Source organism: Rattus rattus, chromosome 8 (genome assembly GCF_011064425.1).
Source record: "Rattus rattus isolate New Zealand chromosome 8, Rrattus_CSIRO_v1, whole genome shotgun sequence".
NCBI lineage: Eukaryota > Metazoa > Chordata > Mammalia > Rodentia > Muridae > Rattus > Rattus rattus.
Genome location: NC_046161.1, coordinates 61,717,962 through 61,738,886, shown reverse-complemented (window position 1 = coordinate 61,738,886; position 20,925 = coordinate 61,717,962). Strand labels below are relative to the sequence as shown.

The following is a 20,925-nucleotide window of genomic DNA, read 5'->3' as shown; positions in this document are numbered from 1 at the left end:
TTGCCATTTCTCGAATTAGGAATGTTAACGCATTATCACATGCAATCTCAGACTGGTTCTGACAGCAGTGTGAATGACTTTCTATCAGGGGAGCTGGGTTAAGAACTAAGCAGTGTCCCCTGCAGCTAAATGATGATTGTCTGCATTAAGGCTTGTCTCCTTGTGTTTTCTAGATGCTCTAAGTGAAACCCATCAAGTCATCCATGAAAATGGTGGCCCTATCCTTAAAGATCTGTGTCCGCCACTGCAATGTGGTGAAGACCATGCAGTTTGAGCCGTCTACAGCTGTGTATGACGCCTGTCGAGTCATTCGGGAGAGAGTCCCTGAAGCACAGACCGGGCAAGGTGCGTCCAAGGTTATCCACTGGCTTCTGAAAATGTGGTTGGATGCCCCTTAACCCTGTAGCTAAAAGGATGTGCCTCGACACATTTTAAACATCTCCATTTCAAACCAGGCATGGAGGCTCAATTCTATAATTCCAGCACTCTGGAGGTAAGGTCAGGCTGGTCTCTCTGAGTACAAGGCCAGCCTGGTCTACATAGCTATTTCCAGGCTATCCTGTACTACACCGTGAGATCCTGACTGGAGGGCTGGGGGTTGGGGAGTCAATTTTAAATGAAATGCCTTTTTATATTACTCCCTGATAGGATCAAGGCTTTCATTGTTAATCACTACATTGGCATTGACCTTGAGTCAAATATGGATATGCCCATTATCTTGGCTTTCTTTAGGTGCATGAGCAGCCTGCCCTATAATTCATAAACCACATTTTGATGTCTCACTACCTTGGTCAAATAAAGAATAACACCCTTACCTGCTACATACTGACTTCATGTAGCCTCAGCACTGCAGAAAAGTCTTACAATGCAAGCCCTTTGAAGGAGCCTCATGAGTTTTACCTCAGTTTGTAAAAGATTTTATTTTTATGTCTATGTGTGCGTATCTGCATGCAGAGTTGTATATGTGTGAGTGCAGTTACCCAGAGTCCAGAAAAGGGCATCGTTTATGGTATTTGGATTGCTGAGTTTTACTAAATTAACCAGAAATAAAAATTAGCTGACAGTCCCTTTCTGACTCTTAAGATTTGCTTGGTCAGTCTCAATGGTTCTTTTCATTCTTTTCTATTTTCTGACACTGTTAAAATTTCCTTTGGGCTAAATTGATATAAGTTGTGGGAAGGCCTCTGTAGACTCAGAAATACCTTCCTGCTCCCCACTCTTCTGACGGGCTCCAAGGGTTCCAGCTACATTAAAGAAAAGAGGGCCTAGGGAGAAGGCTCAGTCAGTAAAGTGCTTACTACTTATGTTTTAGTGTCTAAGTTTGATCCTTAAAACCTACATAGATCAAAATACCTTCACCTGGGAAGAGGAAACAGGATTCCTGGGGCCTCTGCCACCCAGCCTAGCTGTCAGCAAACAGCAGGCCAATGAGAGACCCCATCTCAGTGAAGAGGGTGGATGGCACCCTGAGGAATGACGCCTGAGAATGTCCTCTGCCCTGCATAGACATGCATGTGCACCCCTCCCCACCCTTCACACACTAGGGAAAGTCTAGGTGGGAAATGACCTCTATCCTCTCTTTCCCCAAGCCTTTTTGCACAGTGAAGTAAGAGGCCTTTATGAGGAAAACTAAGTTTAATTCTTCACCTCTTTTCTGTATTTCTTTATTTCATGGTGTTTCATGGCACAAGCCTCACCTCATGAGGAAGTCCTAAATAGCCACTTGTTACTTTTTTAACCTCTGTTGTTATAAGCTGCTCATCTTGTAGCCCAGGCTGGCTCAGTCTTCCCACCTCAGTTTCCCCAAGGCTAAGATTGCAGAGCATTCACTCTGTAGACCAATCTTAGCACATGCTCTTTCGCTGTGGCCCGTCTTCCCCACTTTGCCTCAGTGGCCCTGGACAGAGGTGGTTACTGCCTCCATTTCTTATCTTCCCTTCCCCGTGGTAGCCTGTGACAGCAAGGACTAGAAAATAAAGCCAACTTCCCTTGAAATGCAGACCGCTCTGCTCTGTTCCGATGATTCTCTAAGCTGTATGTGTACCTGCAGCCCACTGGTCCATATGAGCGAACCTTGCTGTGGGCATTGATTCTGCTGGGAGGCTCCTCCCAGACTGCTTCAGGGCAGTGAGTGGTGCTGTGCTGTTGGTAAGAAGCAGGTCTCTCTGGTGATGGACAGGATCACCCTCCTTTCTGCATCAGTGCGCTTGGTCCAGTGATGGCTTTGTCCCCACTTGGCCTCCTCTCCTCTGTCTGTTTATTTTGTAGCTTCTGACTATGGACTGTTTCTTTCTGATGAAGACCCCAGGAAAGGGATTTGGCTAGAAGCAGGTCGGACACTGGATTACTACATGTTGCGGAATGGGGTACGTTGTTGGTCCTGTTTTCTTTTTAATTTTTTAAATTTATGTTTTTGTGGGGTGTGTGTGTGTGTGTGTGTGTGTGTGTGTGTGTGTGTGTGTGTGATTTGATTGCATGTGTGTAAGTTTATGTATTTGTGTGTATGTGTGTGCTTGTGTGTGTGTGTGTGTGTGTGATTTGATTGCGTGTGTGTAAGTTTATGTATTTGTGTGTGTGTGTGTGTGTGTGTGTGTGTGTGTGATTTGATTGCATGTGTGCCTGTGTATACTTTCTTGTGTGGTGACAATGGAGTCCAGAAGAGGACAGTCAGTCTTTTGAATAGTTGTAGACTATTATAAACCACCATCTGAGTGCTGAGAATCAAACCTGGGTCTTCTGGAAGAGCAGATGATGCTCTTAACCACTAGGCCATCTCCTGAGCACCATCTTTAAAATTTTTTTAAATGACATTCCTTTATTGTGTGTCATTGTGTGTGGATGTTTGTATTTCATGGTATGTACGAAGATTCCAGAAAATGACTTTGAAGAGTTGGTTCTCTCCTCCCATGGTGTGGGGCCAAAGAACTAAACAGCCTTGGTACCAGGCACCCTCACCCAGAGTCTCCTTGCTGGTTCACTGGTTCTATGTTCTCTGTGCTTCACTGCTGGGGGACTAGCTATGCAATCACACATCATGACAGCATCTAATCCAAGAGCTTCTGATTAGTAATTAGTACTGCAGTGAACCTGTGTGGCTGTCTAGGTGGTGAGAAGATTCTAGACATCTAAAATTCTTGAAATTCTACAGAGGGATTGAAATGGTTCTTGGTTAGTACGCTGAGCCATGCCTCCATGCTGAGCGGCCTTTCCATGACACAGTTGGGCTCGGCAGCTGTGAGACGAGCTACATCATCTTCCTTGAGTAGATATGAAATGTCCCTGGGTAGCATTGGAAAGTGAGGCTATGTGGGCACAGCAGAGGTGCCCTAGCACTGCCCAGGGCATGTTTGTGAAGAGGAAGCTTGACCTGGAGATGCGGTGTCACTATCTCTCAGTGACAGAAACAAAAGTTACTTCTGTGGTTTAAATGATGAGTAAAAATGTGGGAAGCATTTGTCCCGCTTGACACACCCCCCCCCAGTGGGCTGGATTTTGGAGATTCCTATGCCTGATGAAGTGGGCATATCAGATTGGCCAGAGTTCCAAAAAGCAAGAGTGTAATGTTCAGTTAATTTGTGGTACATCTTCCTATCTGTAGCTTCTAGGAATTATAATGAAAAAGAGGTCTTCTATTTTGAAGTAACCCCCAACCTCATCCCTTTCGTTTTTTAATCTTACCACTATCCTATTTTACTGCCAGCTCGTTAAACTATTCCCGCTTTGATTTGCTGTACCTAATATGAAGCTTTCTGGTGGTATTATTTATGTCTTTCATTTTGTAGACTACATACATATATAGTAAATATATACAGCAAAGATTCTAAAGGAACATTTTAAGAATAAATGTCCATTTTGTGTGTATGGGTAGCAAAAAAAAAAAAAATTGTTCCTGATGCCAAACATGACTGCAGATTCATTGACTGAGGTGTGCTCTTTCCCAGCCATTGGAGCGCATAGCCAGCCTCACTTTAGAGAAAGTAGGTTTTGGTCATTTTGAGCTACAAGTATTCCTTCTCGGAGGGCAATTTTATTAGCGATTTCAATAATCCTTATGAAACCCATTACTTAGTTTTCAGAATTCTGTGTGCTAGTCACAGCAGCACCCCCATGAATACCTAGGAAAGCTTTAAAAATAATCTTGGACAAAGGAAAAGATAGGGATCTTCTGGACTTGATTCCCAAAGGGAAGTGTCCTGTGCTGTTGTCCTGTTTTTCAACTCTGTGTGTGGTGGGTGGGGCTTTTGTCTAGGACATTCTGGAGTACAAGAAGAAACAGAGGCCTCAGAAAATCCGAATGTTGGATGGCTCTGTGAAGACGGTGATGGTGGATGACTCCAAGACCGTGGGGGAGCTCCTGGTCACAATCTGCAGCAGGATAGGTGAGTAGCTCAGCCTTGTCCGTTGGCCACCACCACCACCCCTGCATTATTAACACATAAGAGATTTCTGTCCTATCTCTCAATTTCCTGACATGGTATAACACGTCTCATTGAGCCTCACCCAGCACCATCCAGCTGTGGTTGAGAGCTTTTATTTCCCTTTGCAGACTTTCTCAATGGAAATGATTTTTTAAACATTTCAACCTTCCCACTGATGGCCACTCTCTCTTAAATTGTCATGGTTACAGCCAGTGTGACTATTACAGATTTTTTTCCTGTTGTTTCTTGTCATTTTCTCCAGAGACCAACCTGGCCTCTCACCAGAGGGTGCCCTTTCACTGCTGCACCATAGGAGCCTTACCTCTCTGAGCCTTCCCACCCTGGAAGGGCCCAGTTCTCCTGTACTCTTCTTGATTGACAGGGTCATGCCTGGGTTCTCAAAACTGGAGGCTAAACATTGTGCTATGCACCTTTAATCCCTGTAAGCAAGAGGCAGGGACAGACAGGTCTCTGTGATTTCAGGACCATCATGGTCTACATCGTGTCTACCAGGGCACATGGACTATGTTGTGAGACTGTGTCTGCAAATAAGTAACTACATAAATAAATAAAACCTAATGGAATCATTGGGATGCCGTTGGAGATGCTTTTCCTTCATGTTGCGGGTTTGATCTCAGAGACAGAGAGACAGGCAGAGACAGAGAGAAAAAAAAGAGGGTGTATGTAGTGTGTTTGTAGAGAAAATGATACTTAATACCTTGAATCTGGCTTCCCAGCCTGAAGAGATGGTGTTCGTGCAGGAGCAGTGAGGTGTGTGACCTCCCTGGTCCTCAGGTGAGGACTTGGACTTTGCTAACATGGACCTTTTGTAGTAGGTAAATGCCCTAAGGAGAAGTTGATAGTGATTTAATCATGTATAAATATAACTCTATTTCTGTTGGTAGGAATAACAAATTATGAAGAATACTCTTTAATCCAAGAAACCATTGAAGAAAAGAAAGAAGAAGGGACAGGCACACTAAAAAAAGACAGGACGTTGCTACGAGATGAGAGGAAGATGGAGAAGCTGAAGGCCAAGCTGCACACGGATGATGACCGTAAGTGTCTGTGGGGAGGCTGGTGGCCAAGCTGCACACGGATGATGACCGTAAGTCTCTGTGAGGGAGGCTGGTGGCCCAGGTACACAGTCCTCAGGAGCCTGGATTCCCCGCCACTATCCACACAACTGAAAACGGCTTCTTGGTTTGTGTGGTTTTTTTTTTTTTTTCTTTTAGTCTGCAATTGTTCTGATTTGTTTCACTAAAAGACAACACTTGTAAACGACTTTTAAAGTGGCTATAATGATGTCTGACATCTACAAAGAAGCCATTCGTATTAAATCATGTTCACAATGTCCTACTCTCTTGCAAAAAAATGTAATTATTGTTTGGGATCTAAGTGCAGCTGAATAACATATACACTTTAAGCAAGCACTTTCTCCATTGGTCTTAGTTTCCCCTTGGAACCCATGTGTGCATGACTCTGTGTGTGTGTGTGTGTGTGTGTGTGTGTGTGTGTGTGTGTGTGTATGTCTAAGTTTGTATTTTACAGCCTTTCTTATGTTGTGACTATCTGTCATCATATATCTTTTGTGTCCGGTCTGGAGGCTTGCTTAGGGTGTGTGTGTATACTTGTGCATGTGCGTTAATAAATACTCCTTCAGCAAAGACCTTCCATTAAACAATTGTTTCTGGCTGTCTTTGGGGGAGATGTTTGTAGTCTTTAATACTCACTCCCTAGATCCATTATTTCCCTAGAGATTAAAATCATGAGATTGGTCTATCACAGGAAAGTCACTTCCACAGCCACAAGGATAATGTGTACAAAAGTAACAGATAATGTCAGATGTCCCCGAAGCCCTGCTGTGTGGTCCTTGCTGCCCACCGTCCACTGGGAGGGGCTTAGTTCCTCACCTGGCCTCCTTCCCTTCCAGCCCCCTTGTTGCTGCTGCAGCTCTGGGTGACATCATCACTTTCATAATGTTTATTGATCTTTGGAGGGCCTGCCATTTCCTCTGAGTCTCCTCTGCTCTCTTCTCTTTCTAGCTCATTAAATTTCCAGTTACAGACTTCTTTCCAGAAGCCTTTAGTAGACAAATCTCAAGGATTTATTAATGTGTACACAGTACCCTCCCAGGTGACTCTGGGAGAGGAGGTCTGTCAGACAGGTTACTTATGCCAGAGTTGGTGAGGTTGGTCATAAATACTTAACACAGTGAGTGTGGTGTGTGTGTGTGTGTGTGTGTGTGTGTGTGTGTGAGAGAGAGAGAGAGAGAGAGAGAGAGAGAGAGAGAGAGAGAGAGAGTCATAAATACTTAACACAGTAAGTGGGGTGTGTGTATGAGAGAGAGAGGGATGGATAGACACAGACAGACAGACAGGCAGGCAGGCAGGCAGGCAGGCAGAGACTCAGGTGTAGAGGACACAGAGGGCTTCAGGGAATTAGCAGAGGAACAGGTGATGTATGTTTATGCACTACAATGTGAGGACAGGATTCTTAGGATGATGTCAGAGTCAGGGTGGCCCATGGGGACAGATGTCTTCTCTAACCTTTAGTTTTGAGTCTCTGTACCCCTACCTCATGACTTTAATTTTCTCCCTATTTCCTAAGAGCAGAGAAACTCGCTATGCCTAGTGTCTTGAAACCCTTTCACTAGACAAGACTGAAGTAAGTACTTGATTTCAAGGAAAACTCTTTAAGGGTTGGATATTTGTCTTTTTGTGTGATCGGGCAAGATCTTTAAGTACAGGTGAGATGGTTCAGTGGGTAAAGGCACTTGCAACAAGCCTGGTGATCTGAGTTCAATTCCTGGAACCCATATGCTGCAAAGAGACAACCCATTCCCATGTGTATCATCAAGAAGTAGGGCCAGGCTGTAGAACCCGTTTCCTCTAGAGAGACTCCACCTGCCAAAGCTTCCACAGTCTTCTCTCAAACCACAGCCAACTGAGCACCCAGAGTTCAGACTCTTTCAAACCAGAAGCTTGATTTCTTGGTACAAAACTGTTATTTCCTTACTCCTCCACCTTCCTTTCTCTGTATTACTAATAGTTTAGCTTATGAAATGAAGATCAGTTAAATGAATACACCTGTCTCCCAAGGCCATGCCAGAGGTACAACAAAGGCTTTCGAACCCACAGATTGTGTCCCACTGGTTAGTACAAGGACAATGGGTGTGCCTCAGAGAGTCAGAGCACCAAAGATTACACGTCCTGAGGACAATATGCTCTGCTTGTTGCCTTCACATCCCCCTTAATCTAAAATTGTGTGGAAACTCTAAGGAGGATTCCAGCCTCTCACAGGGTGGTATCCTTGGCACTCACAATAATAATGTGTGATCGCTCTCTAGCATTGCTGCTGGAACGGACCAACGATTCAATCAGCGCCCTTGGAAAGAACTTAGAAATGTAGATTATCAGCAATGACTACCACCTTAGAGAGAATTTGGAGATGGAGATTGTAGTGAAGTTACGTTAAGATGTTTTTGCTAGTGGCTCTGACATAGAAAATCTTAGGTAGAATCTGAAGTTCAGAAAGGCACATTCTTAACAGTTAAGCTAGGGACCTTTTGTGGTCAGGGAACAGAAACAATGGCATCCAGACCGGCACTCGCTGACAAGCCTCTCCTGCTCAAGATGGGTTGGCCAAGGTTGATTTCTTGTACCCACTTTTGCTCTCAGCTTCCTGATATGGTTTAGTAAAGATGCTAATGAGTAGATGTGCATTCTGAGGATTTAAAATAGAAACGGCCGTTTTTTATATAAGAAATTTAGATTTGTGATTCTTTAAAGATTTTAATAAAATTACTTTTTAAGATAAATTATAAAATAACCCATCATTTCTTTATCGTCACAAATTCTAGCCTGCGAGTAAGAGAAACTGACTGAGAAAATTACCTTGCTTGCTCACACTTAGTTAATCTATAATAGGTTGCTTAGTTACGAGTGCATGTGGATTCTTGGGAATAATTTGTCTTCTGCGCCTCTGATATGTAAAATGTTTGTCATGTAAAGGTATTGAGGAACATAACTTTTTTTCACAATCATTCACTAAAAGAAAAATGGAATGTAGTCATATTGTAACTTCTATACTTGCTTGAAATTTTTTGCTGGGATATAGAAGTTGTGGGAGAAAAATTAAGTTATTGGAGTCAGATTATGGGAGTTTGCCTCATCTACCAAAAATGTGTGTTTTGTGTGTATATGTATGTATGTATGTATGTGCATGCATGCATATGTGGAAGTTGTGGAAGCTTGTCTTGGTTCATCCATTTGAGAGAGAGAGAGAGAGAGAGAGAGAGAGAGAGAGAGAGAGAGATTGATTGATTTTGTGTCTGTCTGTCTGCCTGACTGACTGACTGACTGACTTTCTTCCCCTTCTTTCCTTTTCTCCAGTTACTGACTGCCATCAGCACTGGCCCCCTCCACCTACTAGCAAGCAGTACCAGCCCCCAGTTTCCAACTCTGTGCCCCACCTCAATGTACCCTGGATGTCAAAGCTGGTCTTTGACACCAAGGCCAAAAAGAGGGCAATGATGGCTACCAGGCCCCGACTCAGGAAGCTCCTGAGAGGACCAATGAGGGCCTCTGGATAACCAGCAGATTATACCCAATGCTAATTCCTACTAGGCAGTGAAGAACGCCTCTGGACTCTAGATCCTTCCCATTGTGTGGGATTTGAGTATGGTGGGGGTTGATCATCTCACAGAGTTTGAAGAGCATAGTTCTAGTATAGGAAGTGATTTTAAGCAACCATTGGCACTTACAGAACTCTTGTTTGCACATCAGGCTATGGCAATGAGTAGCAAATAATGTCCTGTCTTCTGTTTGCTGCTGCAGTAAATTGGCTAGATCACAGCCGGACATTCAGAGAGCAAGGCGTGGATGAAAATGAAACATTGCTGCTTCGACGGAAGTTCTTTTACTCTGATCAGAATGTGGACTCGAGAGACCCAGTACAGTTGAACTTGCTTTACGTCCAGGTATGGTATTTACTGATCAGACAACAGATGGATGTGGTGGTTAGTGCTAATCGTCAGTCTGACGGGATCTGGGGAAAGGAATCTCAGAAAGATGCTGTCTAGCTTAAATTGGTCTATGGGAATGTCTTGATTATGCTAATTGAGGTAGAATGACCCACCAACTGTGGGTGGCATTATTCCCTAGGCAACAGATTCTTGGTTGGATAAGAGAGGAGAAAGCAGGCTCAAAGCTAGCATACGCCTCTGCCCTTGTCTGTAAAGTGATAAGTTGCTTCAAGTGACTGTCACATCACTTTTCATCATTGATGGTCTAGAAACCAAGACTATGAGCCTAATAAATGCTTACTTCGTTTAGTTGGCTTTGTTAGAGTATTTTTATCACAGCAACAGAAAAGAAACTATCGTGTGACCTTCAGAAGACTTCTGCCTGGTCTTGTGGTAAGTAGGTATCCATTTCTGGTTCCCACACAACAGAAGGAATCTTCTTCAGTCTCTGGTGGGAATTAGCATTGGGTATAATCTGCTGGGCCTTACTGGTCCTCTCTGAGGCGTCATGGGTTGGGGCCCAGTGGCCATCACCATGCTCTTCCTGGCCTTGGGAGACAGTTGTGTTCATTTAACCGATCATCATTTCACAAGCTGTCATCTTAGAATACACAGGAATATTGGCTAGAAAATCAGTGCCGAGCTCATTAGTGCCGAGCTCTCCTCTCAGTCACCTCTTAATGCCTTTGCTCTTAACTAATTGTTTATGCTAGAAAATCCCTTAATCCCTGAGTCGTGATCTCCCAGCATATGGCATGGGCTTTGCACTTGGTTGCCTGAGGGCTTCTTTTGACTCAAGGAAAATGCCACCCGTGTTTCTTTAGAGTTTCTTCCCACCTCAAATTCCTTCTGCCCTTGCTTTTACCTACGTGTCTGCTCTTAGAGATAATGCAAGGTCGATAAGGTGCAGCTCTGCCTTCCACCTGTATTGAAAGTAAGAAATTCATTTATGTGGGCATTTTATATTGGCAGGTTCCCTTACCCGTTGCATACTTGTCTGTTTTCTGTGTCTACTCTTGGATTTAACTGACAGAATGGGTAGTTGCAACACACAGCGAGCCCACTGAAGGTCTGAGATATGTACTATTTGTTGACTCCTGTGGAAGAAGGGATAATAGCGAGTGAGGCTGAAAGGCAGCAAGGAAGGCGGCTAGCAGGGCAATTAGAAGAGACTTACACATTTAGAGCCCAGAGCGATAGCAGAGTGCCCATCTCAGAGCATTCTGGGTCATGGAGCTAGAGCAAAGGAAGACAGAAGCTGGAGTGATAAATGCCAGCAGCCTCAAGATTCAGGAGAACGGGGAACAGGACTTTCAATACAGTGAGTGTCCATTGTAAAATCCTTCATTGCTGGCCCCTTCCTGCATGGCTCCAGGCAGCACTCCTGTCTGAGTGTGGGAATACATGTCTACCTCCCTCCTTGTAGATCACTGGTCCTTGGATGATGGCGATGGTTTTGCCTCTCTGTGGGCAGCTTTCTTGCTAGCCTTATGACTTAGGCTCAGGTGGAGCAAATCATGTTTCTAAGTCAACCCATATGAATCCAAGCATTTCAGAGGACTTCCATTGTCTTCATTTTCCATTTCTCGGCTGCCTTCTGACAGTATCGGTAGGGTTTATTTTCTGTGATGATTGGCAACAGTGATGCTAATGCCCTGCAGCTCTTTCCCACTTTGGGAGGAGAATCCAAAAGCTTGTTTCCTGTTAGCTTTGATTCTATCTTACCCCGACATTCACCTTGTCCTGATCGTCTTCAGTATCTGTCCTCCGAGTCAGGAGTGTGTAACTCCGAGAGACGTGTGATGCTTTCGGGGCCCCTGAACGTCCTTCTTGTGTTTCAGGCTCGGGATGACATCCTGAATGGCTCTCACCCTGTCTCCTTCGAGAAGGCATGTGAGTTTGGTGGGTTCCAAGCCCAGATACAGTTTGGACCTCACGTGGAACATAAACATAAGCCTGGATTCTTAGAGTAAGTGCCCCGCCCCATTCTTCTCCTTCCCCCCCTCATTTCTCCTCTTTATCTTTGAGGAGGAACCTGAGAGGCGCCTCCTTGTTCCACTGCTTGTGAGGGTGTTGACACTCCCTCAACTGAGTACAGAGCCCCAAATGCAGAGTGTTGTTGGTAAAGTACGGTATGTAAAAATGGGGCTGGAGAGATGGCTCAGTGCTTAAGAGCACTGACTGCTCTTCCAGAGGGCCTGAGTTCAAATCCCAGCAACCACATGGACGCTCATAACCATCTTTAATGGGATCTGATGCCCTCTTCTGGTGTGTCTGAAGATGTATAAATATATATAAATTATTATGTAAAAATACAGAATGGTGACCATCAGCATGATTTGTTCCCACAGTGGAGGATTCTTTCTTTGTTGGGAAGCCTACCACACTTGGCCAGTTGGTTTCCACATCTGGCTTGTTTTAAATCTTGGGCCCCCGAGCAGGATAATGGCTAAGCAATAGAGATATCACCAGCCAAGTTTTGAATTCTGTATTAGAATTTCAAAAGTTCTTAGTTGCTTTAAAAGCCACTGTGTGCACATGCAGAGCTGGCTGTAGCATTGCCTCCCATTTGGCTTTGGTTCTCCTTTCTAGAATGATGGGGTTTTCCCCCCTAACTCTATACTCTGGTGCCTCCATAAGAAAGGTGACCCTGCAGATGCACTGAGACTGTGGGGACATAGGGTCTTTGGCTTCACGTTCTTGGGAATACCCTGCTGGGCAGGCTGCTGCTTCTCTGGATGTGCCTTTCCCTTGCTGTGGATCTAGACGACTCTAGGGGCTTTGCGTATTGCTTTCTCTGATGATGCTTTATTTCTGTTGTCTTCTCTCTCCTTCCCACTTTGTTTCTGTTTATATGAAGGATTTGGATTAGGGTTAAAATCTTGAGTTTCCTCAGTGTCCCTTTGTCACTTTGACTGTGACTTGAGAAAGGTAGGAAGTGGGAATGATGTGTGAATGATGCCAGAGGAGGATTCACCCATGTCAAGGTGTCCTCAGTGCGTCATCTGGAGTGCTGGGGGTGGCTTGGGGAGAGGGTAAGGCAAGCCCTTATCCGGCCCTTTATGTTCTCTTTGGTGGAAGCAGCCTATGCCCTTGAGAAAGAAAACCCAGCTTTTCTCCTGGGCTCAGGCAATGTCAGACAGTACAACTTGCTTTGTGGTCCAAACTGAGCTGTTAAAGGCAAGACGCTACAATACTAGGTTGAGTTAATGAACCCCAGGAGCTTTTGCAATATCATGCTTTATGCTATAATATACACTCAGCGACCTTGAAGCTGAGGTAGCCTTGAACAGTTCCTGTTACTCTATTCAGTGTTTCCCAGATGAGAGTTATACGGCCAAGTGCTCCTCTGGGCCCATTTCTCCACGCTGGACTGGCTTCCTTCCGCAAGAACCTGGGGAAATAAGCCTGTCTGTTGTGACACTCTGTGCCTTGTGGAAGACGACATGCTTGGGTTCCCATGGACTTCACGTTCACACATTCAGACCTCACACTCCTCCCGTCTCTCAGCTCCCCTTTGCTTTACAGTGACTGCCAGTGAATAGGAGGAAGTGGGGGGCAGCTTAGCGAGACCAGGACACTGGAAGTAAAACCCCTCCCACGTATCACAAAGGCCAAAGGAAACTACCTGCAGCCGTGCATGAGCCTGGTGGGAAAGAGATCTAACAGAAGCCTAGGAGGGTCTAATGCCATCCTGGGCCTTTCTCCGTGTTGGGCAGCTAATTCTCAGGGCCCCGTTATGAGTGGGAAAGTTTAGGCTGTATGTGAAAAGAAGATAGCAGAGGAGAAACGCATTCATTTCAAGAATTTTCTTCAACTAGGGCTGGGGAGATGGTTCAGTGGTTAGAGTGCTTGCCACACAAGCATGAAGACCCGAGTTTGATATTCAACACCTATGGTTAAATAAAAACAAAGAAAAAACTGTGCTTGCCGGCATGCTCCTATAAGCCTATCATGGGAAGGTGGAGACAGGGGGAATCCCTGGACTTCACTGACCGGCCTGTCTATGTGAATCAGTAAGTGAATATGCGAGAGACGTTGTCTCAAATGCTAAGGTGGAAAGAGATAAAGGAAGACTTCCAACATTAGCCTCTGGCTCCCACAGGCATATACAAACAAATAAAACCATAAATATGCATGCATGTGTACACACACGCACGCACTCCTTTGGCCTTTGTGATACGTGTTGTCACCCAGATGGTGACGGGTATTTCTTGTGGTGGGTGATTCTTTGCTGCTGGCCGTGTGTACAGCAGTTGGTCTGCCTTTGGTCTGACGAATATCACTGCAGTCTGGTCTTGTTTTAACCCGCATACTTAACACCATCAAGTTGTCCTTCCTTGGCGTCTGCATCTGACAGTTGATGTAAGGTGGTTACATTGCTTCAGACTTTCCTTTCCCAAGATGAACCCGGCGTCTCTCAATGGTCTGTGTCCCCTTGCTCCGATTCTAAATTAAAATAAGCCCATTATGCCTAGTAGCAATTATCTCTCCTCTTGCATTTGATTTACTTTTTAATTAGACCAGATCTAGTCTAGGTAATGAAGCTTTCTCATTTACTGTAGATACTTAATTGTACATGTTCTTGTTCCTACTGTATGTGCGAAAATCCTTAGGAGGTGAGACCCTTCTTAATTAAAACAAACCTGCAGGGCTACACTGCTGACTTATACATTGAATGTTGGATATTGTTTTTACCTAGACTATCCCTGGTGACTGGCTAGACCTGGGATAGGGGACCTGGGTGTGTGTGTGTGTGTGTGTGTGTGTGTGTGTGTGTGTGTGTGTGTGTGTGTGTGTGGTTATTTGTATATAGCTAAGATCTCTACTCTTCACCGAAACAATTCAGAATTTACAAACTTGGGCTGGAGAGATGGCTCAGTGGTTAAGAGCACTGACTGCTCTCCCAGAGGTCCTGAGTTCAATTCCCAGCAACCACATGGTGGCTCACAACCATCTGTAACAGGATCTGATGCTCTCTTCTGGTGTGTCTGAAGACAGCTACAGTGCACTCATATACATAAAATTAAAAAAAATAAATCTTAATTAAAAATTAAAAAAAAGAATTTCCAAACTTAACAATGGGAAAGTTGGACTTGTAAGAGAGCCAGACAGAAGAGAGCCCCTGGGAATATCAGCTGCGTAATTGGGCGAACAGGATGAGAAGGGGTGTGCACAATGAGTGTATTTACCATAATTTTTAAAAAGTTTTTGTTTAGCATTTGTGTATCATATCAATACAGTTGAGGCATTTTCATAAAAATGTCTCCTAGCTCTCTTCAAGCTTTTCAAGTGATTTCTAGACTCCGTACCACATGAATGAAGATACTCATTTTGAAAAACAGAAACCAGTGCCCAGGCATGGTGGTACATGCCAGGAATCCTAGCACTCAGGTGATCCCTGCAAGCTGGAGGCCAGCCTGCACTACTTAGCAAGTTTTAGACAAGTCTATTTTATATAGCAAGATCCTGTCTCGAGAGGGTGGGAAGGGGAAGGAAAGAAAGATGACAGAGCGAGTAAAGACACTGTCCACACAAGCTTGACAGCCTGAGTTCAGTCATCAGAGCCCATGTAATAGGGAAGGAGAGAGCTGACTCCACAGAGTTGTTCTCAGACCTCCGCGTGCATTGTGGCGTGTATGTTCCTGTGTGTGTGTGTGTGTGTGTGTGTGTGTGTGTGTGTGTGTGTGCGTGCACACATAATTTTAAGTGAAGAGAAAAAGGAAGCATCAGAGACAAAAAGACCTTTATGTTTTCAGGCGAATGAAGACTACTCAGTGGGACATCCACTCTGTTAATGGGGTCATGGCAGCCATGCCCAAGAGCTGGAACCAGAGTTTGATAAGCTTTATCTATGTGATAGATTTTCTTATGTCACACACAAAGAACCCCAGGAAGGAACATTATTTCAGAGAATGAGGAAACTACCACATAACATCTAAGAATCTTGGACTTGCTTTAATGCTTTTCTGTGCTTAGAAAGTGGTCATAGACAATATGCTATGCCTGGGGCTGGAGAGACCGGTTAGCAGTTAAGAGCACTTCAGCTACTCTTGCAGAGGATCTCGGTTCAGAACCCAGCACCCAGAACCACCTGCAACTCCAGTTCCAACAGACACTACATGCACATGGTCCACATGTGCACACACCAGCAAACATCCTTACATACAGAATAAAAATGAATCAATTCTTTTTTTTTTAAAGTTTTTTAATTAAAATAATGAGCTTATAATATAGTTAATTTCCACTTCCCCTTTCCTCTCTCCAAACATGGCCTCTTTTTTCACTACTTGTTCCTATATATGTATATGTATGTATTTTTTCCTAGCTGACCATCTGGTAAATAAACAACTCTTTAAAAACAAAACAGCAGCATTCTTCTTTAACTCACTAAGTACCGGCACGTATATGAGGCTGTGCTAGTGTTGAGAAGACAAAGGGAGACACTACCTACTAATTCTTAGCTGATTTCCTAGGTCTACCTTGTATGATTTTTTTAAAGCTTATTTTTAATATTTATATGTCTGTGCATGTGTTTGTGCATGTGTGAGTAGGAGCAGAGACCAGAGGAAGGTGTCAGGTCTCTTGGAGTTGAGGGTCACAGGATTTTGTCAGCCACTTGGTATCTGTGCTTCAGTCTGAGCTGCAGTCCTCATGGTAGAGCAGCGAGTGGTTTTAACCACTGAGCCATCTCCGTTATGTTCATGCAGATATTGAACACGAGCTGTTCCTACAAAGGCGGGAAGTGATGCTAAGAGACTGACACAGTACATGTCAGTCTAAAGAACTGACTGGGGAATCAGCAGCAATGTGAGACATTGCCACAGTGACTCCCTCCGTGAGCCTTGACAGCCTTCCGAAGCCTACCATTAGGCCTTTTGTGTTGGTGAGAGTTACTGATAAACTTGAGGCCTTAGGTCATCTGTCCTAAGTGTGACTTGAATGAAGGTCATGCTAGATTAGAGAGTTTACTGCATGGATCTTTTCAATATATCCGTGTGCTTGAAGTTGTTCATAGTCAAATTATTGAGGGGATGCCTCTGTGGAAGAGCCTGGGTTCAGTTCTCAGCATAGCAAAATCACAAAATATGGAGAGCTGAGGATTTAGCTCAGTTGGTAGGGGCTTGCTTAGCGTGAGCAAAGCCCTGATTGTCGCTTCTAACCCCAGACGCTGAGAGGTGGAGCCGTGGGGGTGGGAGTCAAGGCCATTCTCATTTGTTTGAGGCCATCAGCAAATGCTTTTTCACAATGCATTTGTTGTATTTTATGTGTGTGGATGTTTTATGTGTTTGTATATATAAATACCCCATATATATGGTAACTTAGGAAGGCTAGAAGCAGAACTGGAGTTACAGATGGTCGAGTGCTGTCCTTTAGATGCTGGGAATTGAACCCCAGTCCCCTATAGAAGCAGAAAATTCCTTGACTACTCAGCCATCTCTCCAGCCACCAGCAATCCTGAATGTCGAAAAGCCCCGGGGTGTCACATTTCAGCCTGTATGAAAACACAAGTGACATCTCAGAGGAAGCAAGACCTCTTCGTGTTTAAAACTACATCCACAAAGACCGGATGAATCATTATTCATAGCTACATGGAGGCATAAGACTATGATAAAATATTCGTGAGAACAAACTCCAAGAAAGTAGCTACTATCAGAGATCTGGAGAAGGAATAAGGTTTGACGGCACATGCCCGCAAACCCAGGGCTCTGAAGGTTGAGGCAGGAGGATTAGAAGCCCAAGGCTATCCTTGGCTATCTAGAGAGCTTTGGGCTACGTAAGACCCTGTCTTAAAAAGGAAGAGCTGGCTCCGTAGGTAAGGTTGCATGCTGTACACTGAGTTCAGACTCCCAGCACCCATGTGGCCACCCAAGCCAGTAACCAAGAGCAGTGCTGGGATACAGAGGCAGCAGGATACCCAAGGCCTGCTGGCTGCCAGGCTGGCTCCAGGCTTATCGAGGGACACTTGTTATCAGCGGAATAAAGCAGAGAATGATAGGGTAGGACCTCTGTGCGCATGCACCACACAGCTGCATACATAGACACACGACGACAAAGCAAGTGTGGCACCATTAGCGTGGACCTCTTCAGGGTAAATATAAACTTCACAGTTAACATCAGTTTTCAAAGGACAGTTGCAGAAATCCGGCTTTGAGATGGGAGCCTGGCCTACTCACAGAGCAGTTGGCAAAGGTGGAATTAGGTGTTCGTGACAGGCAGAAAGGGCCTCTGCGTCTGTGTGAAGGTAGTTCCCATTGGTGGAAGGGAGATGGGCAGGTAAGTAACAGGCAAAGGAAGCCTCAGACTGATGCTTACCTGGAGGAGCTCTGTTCCTGGTGAGGCTGTTCCAGGCAAGTATTTACTGAGAAAACAAGGCAGCCCCAGACATGAATCTGTGCTCTGAAAGAATTCGGAGTGTACTTGGAAAATTTCCCCCACAAACTCTAGATAAGTCTACTGTCAACAAGCGCAGCTCTGGGCCCTGTAGGAGGCCTCGAGTCGGTTTTCAAGCTGGCGCCAGTTCAAACAGTACTTCTCCCTTCAGAGCTGGTGTGCTTTTGTGGAATCTTTGGCTGGAGCCCGTATTTCCAAACTAACCAGGAGGGAGGCCTTTCAGCCTAGTCCCTTCCTCAGCTACGCCTTGTGCCCTGCACCTCACCCTCTCTGCCCCACTACATTGAAAGTAAAATGCAGTAAGAGACACTTGTCTGCTCCAGTGTTTCCTTGGTTTTGTTTGCTTGTTCAGTTTGTTTTGTTTTTCAATCACATTCTGTGAATCTCACAGCCCAGAGTTCCCTCAGTGTCTGTTCCTGGCCAGCCACCTAAGGGCCCTGCTTACTTGCCTGATGACTTCCGAACTCAGGACCACAGCAAACCAGCATTATCTGTATTGCCACCAGGCTGCCTCTGGGTTCAGGGCGGTGGCCCGGGCTGCCTATAAAGGGTGTTTGGACTAGTTTGGGATCACAGAACCATACCAATGTGACATCAATCTTCAGGCCCAGTGCCTGTGCTTCTTCCTGGCAGCTCTGATGAATGTATCCCTTCCACACTTCAGGAATTGCCCAGGTTCTGGACTTAGCAAAACTGGTCTTTAGGATGCCATGAGGCCATTAGGACCATGCATATGGGGCCTCAGGATACAGTCAGGGCCCTTATAAAGATGAAGTATTCACTAGTGTACTCATCACCTGGGTGAGGACTGAGTGTCCATCCACCCTGAAAGGTGTAGCCCTCCCCTGACGACTGAACATAGAATCACCTTGATATCACACACCCTGGGCTGCAGAACTATGAGACACAGCGTTCTGCTCTCTGTAAATGAGCCAGGCCATCGTGTTGTAGATGGGCTGTGTGTCTCCCTCAGCCTCATCTTAGGATAGTCACTCTGTGTGACCACTCCAGGCAGTCCCAGTCATCCAGGACTCCCTCCAAGCCATGGCCATTCCTCAGATCACCAGAGCTTACCCAGGACTCTCAGTCACACAGACATTGTGATCTTGGAACCTGGAGTCAGTTCCGAGTACTGCTGGTTTACAATCTGAGCTACTGGGCCAATGCCTGTGGTTCCTGTGTCTCTCAGAACCAGGGCTTGCTGGCGTATGACACTGAGTTCTCCATTGAGCCTCTTAAGCAGGTCTGGGTGAAGCTGAATGCTGACGTTTCTAGCAGGTTCCTGGTTGGTGCCCAGCTGGGTCCAGAGACCACACTCAGAGAAGCTTCTAGAATACCAGCTAGAGATACGGTTGTGACTATTAGCTAACTCAGAATTAAGACAGAAGTGAAAGCAAAACTGGCTCCCAGCATCCTTTGGTGGCACTGTCCCTACCGCTTCCCTGCCACGCCTCCACCCCGTAACCTTTGCCTGGTGGATATTTCAACTGGGCACATTTTTGTCAGTTAATGTAAGCAGTAACAATCCTCTTTGGTCTTCAGGTGATAATCCCAGTCTGGAGGTGGCGAATGCCTCTTTGGTGGCAATTCTAGGACATATGAAAACAATTAACATTTTCCCCAGCAGTAACAACGTCCCTATAGCTTCCCATGGGTAGCCACACCAGGAGATTGTTGGAATTGCTACTTCAGGCAGCTTCGATTTTACTTACGAAAATGGTAATTGGCTGACCCTGCCCATTTGATGACGTAGATGAACCTAGAGAGATGTAAATGAAACAAGCAAGACAGAGGATACAGCATCTGCAGGAAGTTTGATCCTTAGCTGGGAGGGAGGGAGGAGGAGGGAGAGGGAAGGAGGGAGGGAGGAGGAGGAGGAGGAGGAGAGGAAGGAAGATAATATCAAGAAAGCCGACAGAGATAGTAGGAAGATGGTTTAAGGGTGGGTCTGCAGAAGCTGGAGGTAGGACGGTAGGCAAAGAGCAGAGGTTCAGTTCTTTAGATGAATGACTAAAAACCAATTGTCCCTTAGTTAATAATTTCTACTGGAAATTTGCATATACTACCATTGTGAGATAAAAGATGTTTGCTTGACTACAGTAATCCTTCCAATATGTCTGTCTATCAAAAAATATCTATACCTTCAAATATAAACAAAGTAAAATTGTAAATTACCCTTAAAAGGGAGGAAAACGAAGTTTCAGTGAACATCTGTGCTTTGAGTCGGGATCTGGTTTTCTTCCAAATCTCTCTTCTGATTCGTGCAGCTTCTGAGCATTTAAAAAATAATAATAAATAAACCACCTGACACTGCGGCCACTTTTCCTGTGTGATTGGGTGGTCCCTTTCGTTCTCCTCCTCTCTGCAGTCTTCGTAATTCTGGTCCCATAGCATACCTGGAGGCTGAAGGGTAGCTGGACGGTGTCAGGTGTGCACTGGCTAAGTCAGTGTCTCTGGAACCCATGAGTGAGGGGCTGGAGCTGGCCCTGTGACCTTGGGTGGCATTCAGAGTGGGGTCCTTTCCTCCTAGGCCCTAGTCAGAAAGTCATTTCCTAGCCCATGTAAAAGTAGAAGGAGAAAACAGACAACTCCATACATGCACTGTGACATGTGTGCCTGTACACACATCATGTACATGCACATGCAATTATAGCAGCATCTGACATGATAATAGATAAATAATACATTTTAATATTACAGTCAATATTTTGATTCATGCCTTTTGTTCATTTTATCTTAAGGTTTATCTCACTATGAGGTACCGTCAAGAACGGTTTTCTAGGAGTATTTGGAGACATTATTTTTCCTGTAGCAATAGTGTCAACATGACATATTGTTAAGTTTATGCTAGTTTGCTTTAGATTTCTAGCTTTTTCTTTGTAATTTTGTTGAGTTCCACAGTGAAAAGCCCTAGTACAAGGTATGTTGAACAATGTGCTTTTGTCTGGTCCATTCTTGTTTTTCCCAGGGCAAGCAGTTTTCGTTTGTAGAGTTAGTCTCCCTTGATTTCTTAAAAATATGAAACTGTTTACATTTTTTGAAATATAAGAAAATGTTTTTGCAGTAAAAATGCTCTCTTCCCTGTCT

At 44.8% G+C, this 20,925-nt stretch overlaps 1 protein-coding gene across 1 annotated transcript in view; it reads left to right on the top strand.

Moving 5' to 3' along the window:
• Nucleotides 1–20,925, top strand: part of Tln2 (talin 2) — a 237,056-nt gene that overhangs the window by 63,128 nt on the left and 153,003 nt on the right. Inside the window, exons 2-7 of the mRNA XM_032911227.1 lie at nucleotides 174–345; nucleotides 2,269–2,366; nucleotides 4,250–4,379; nucleotides 5,324–5,476; nucleotides 9,257–9,399; nucleotides 11,286–11,413. Of these exons, the coding sequence (XP_032767118.1) occupies nucleotides 204–345; nucleotides 2,269–2,366; nucleotides 4,250–4,379; nucleotides 5,324–5,476; nucleotides 9,257–9,399; nucleotides 11,286–11,413 (794 nt within the window). The 5' untranslated portion in view covers nucleotides 174–203. The remainder of the gene's footprint in view (nucleotides 1–173; nucleotides 346–2,268; nucleotides 2,367–4,249; nucleotides 4,380–5,323; nucleotides 5,477–9,256; nucleotides 9,400–11,285; nucleotides 11,414–20,925) is intronic.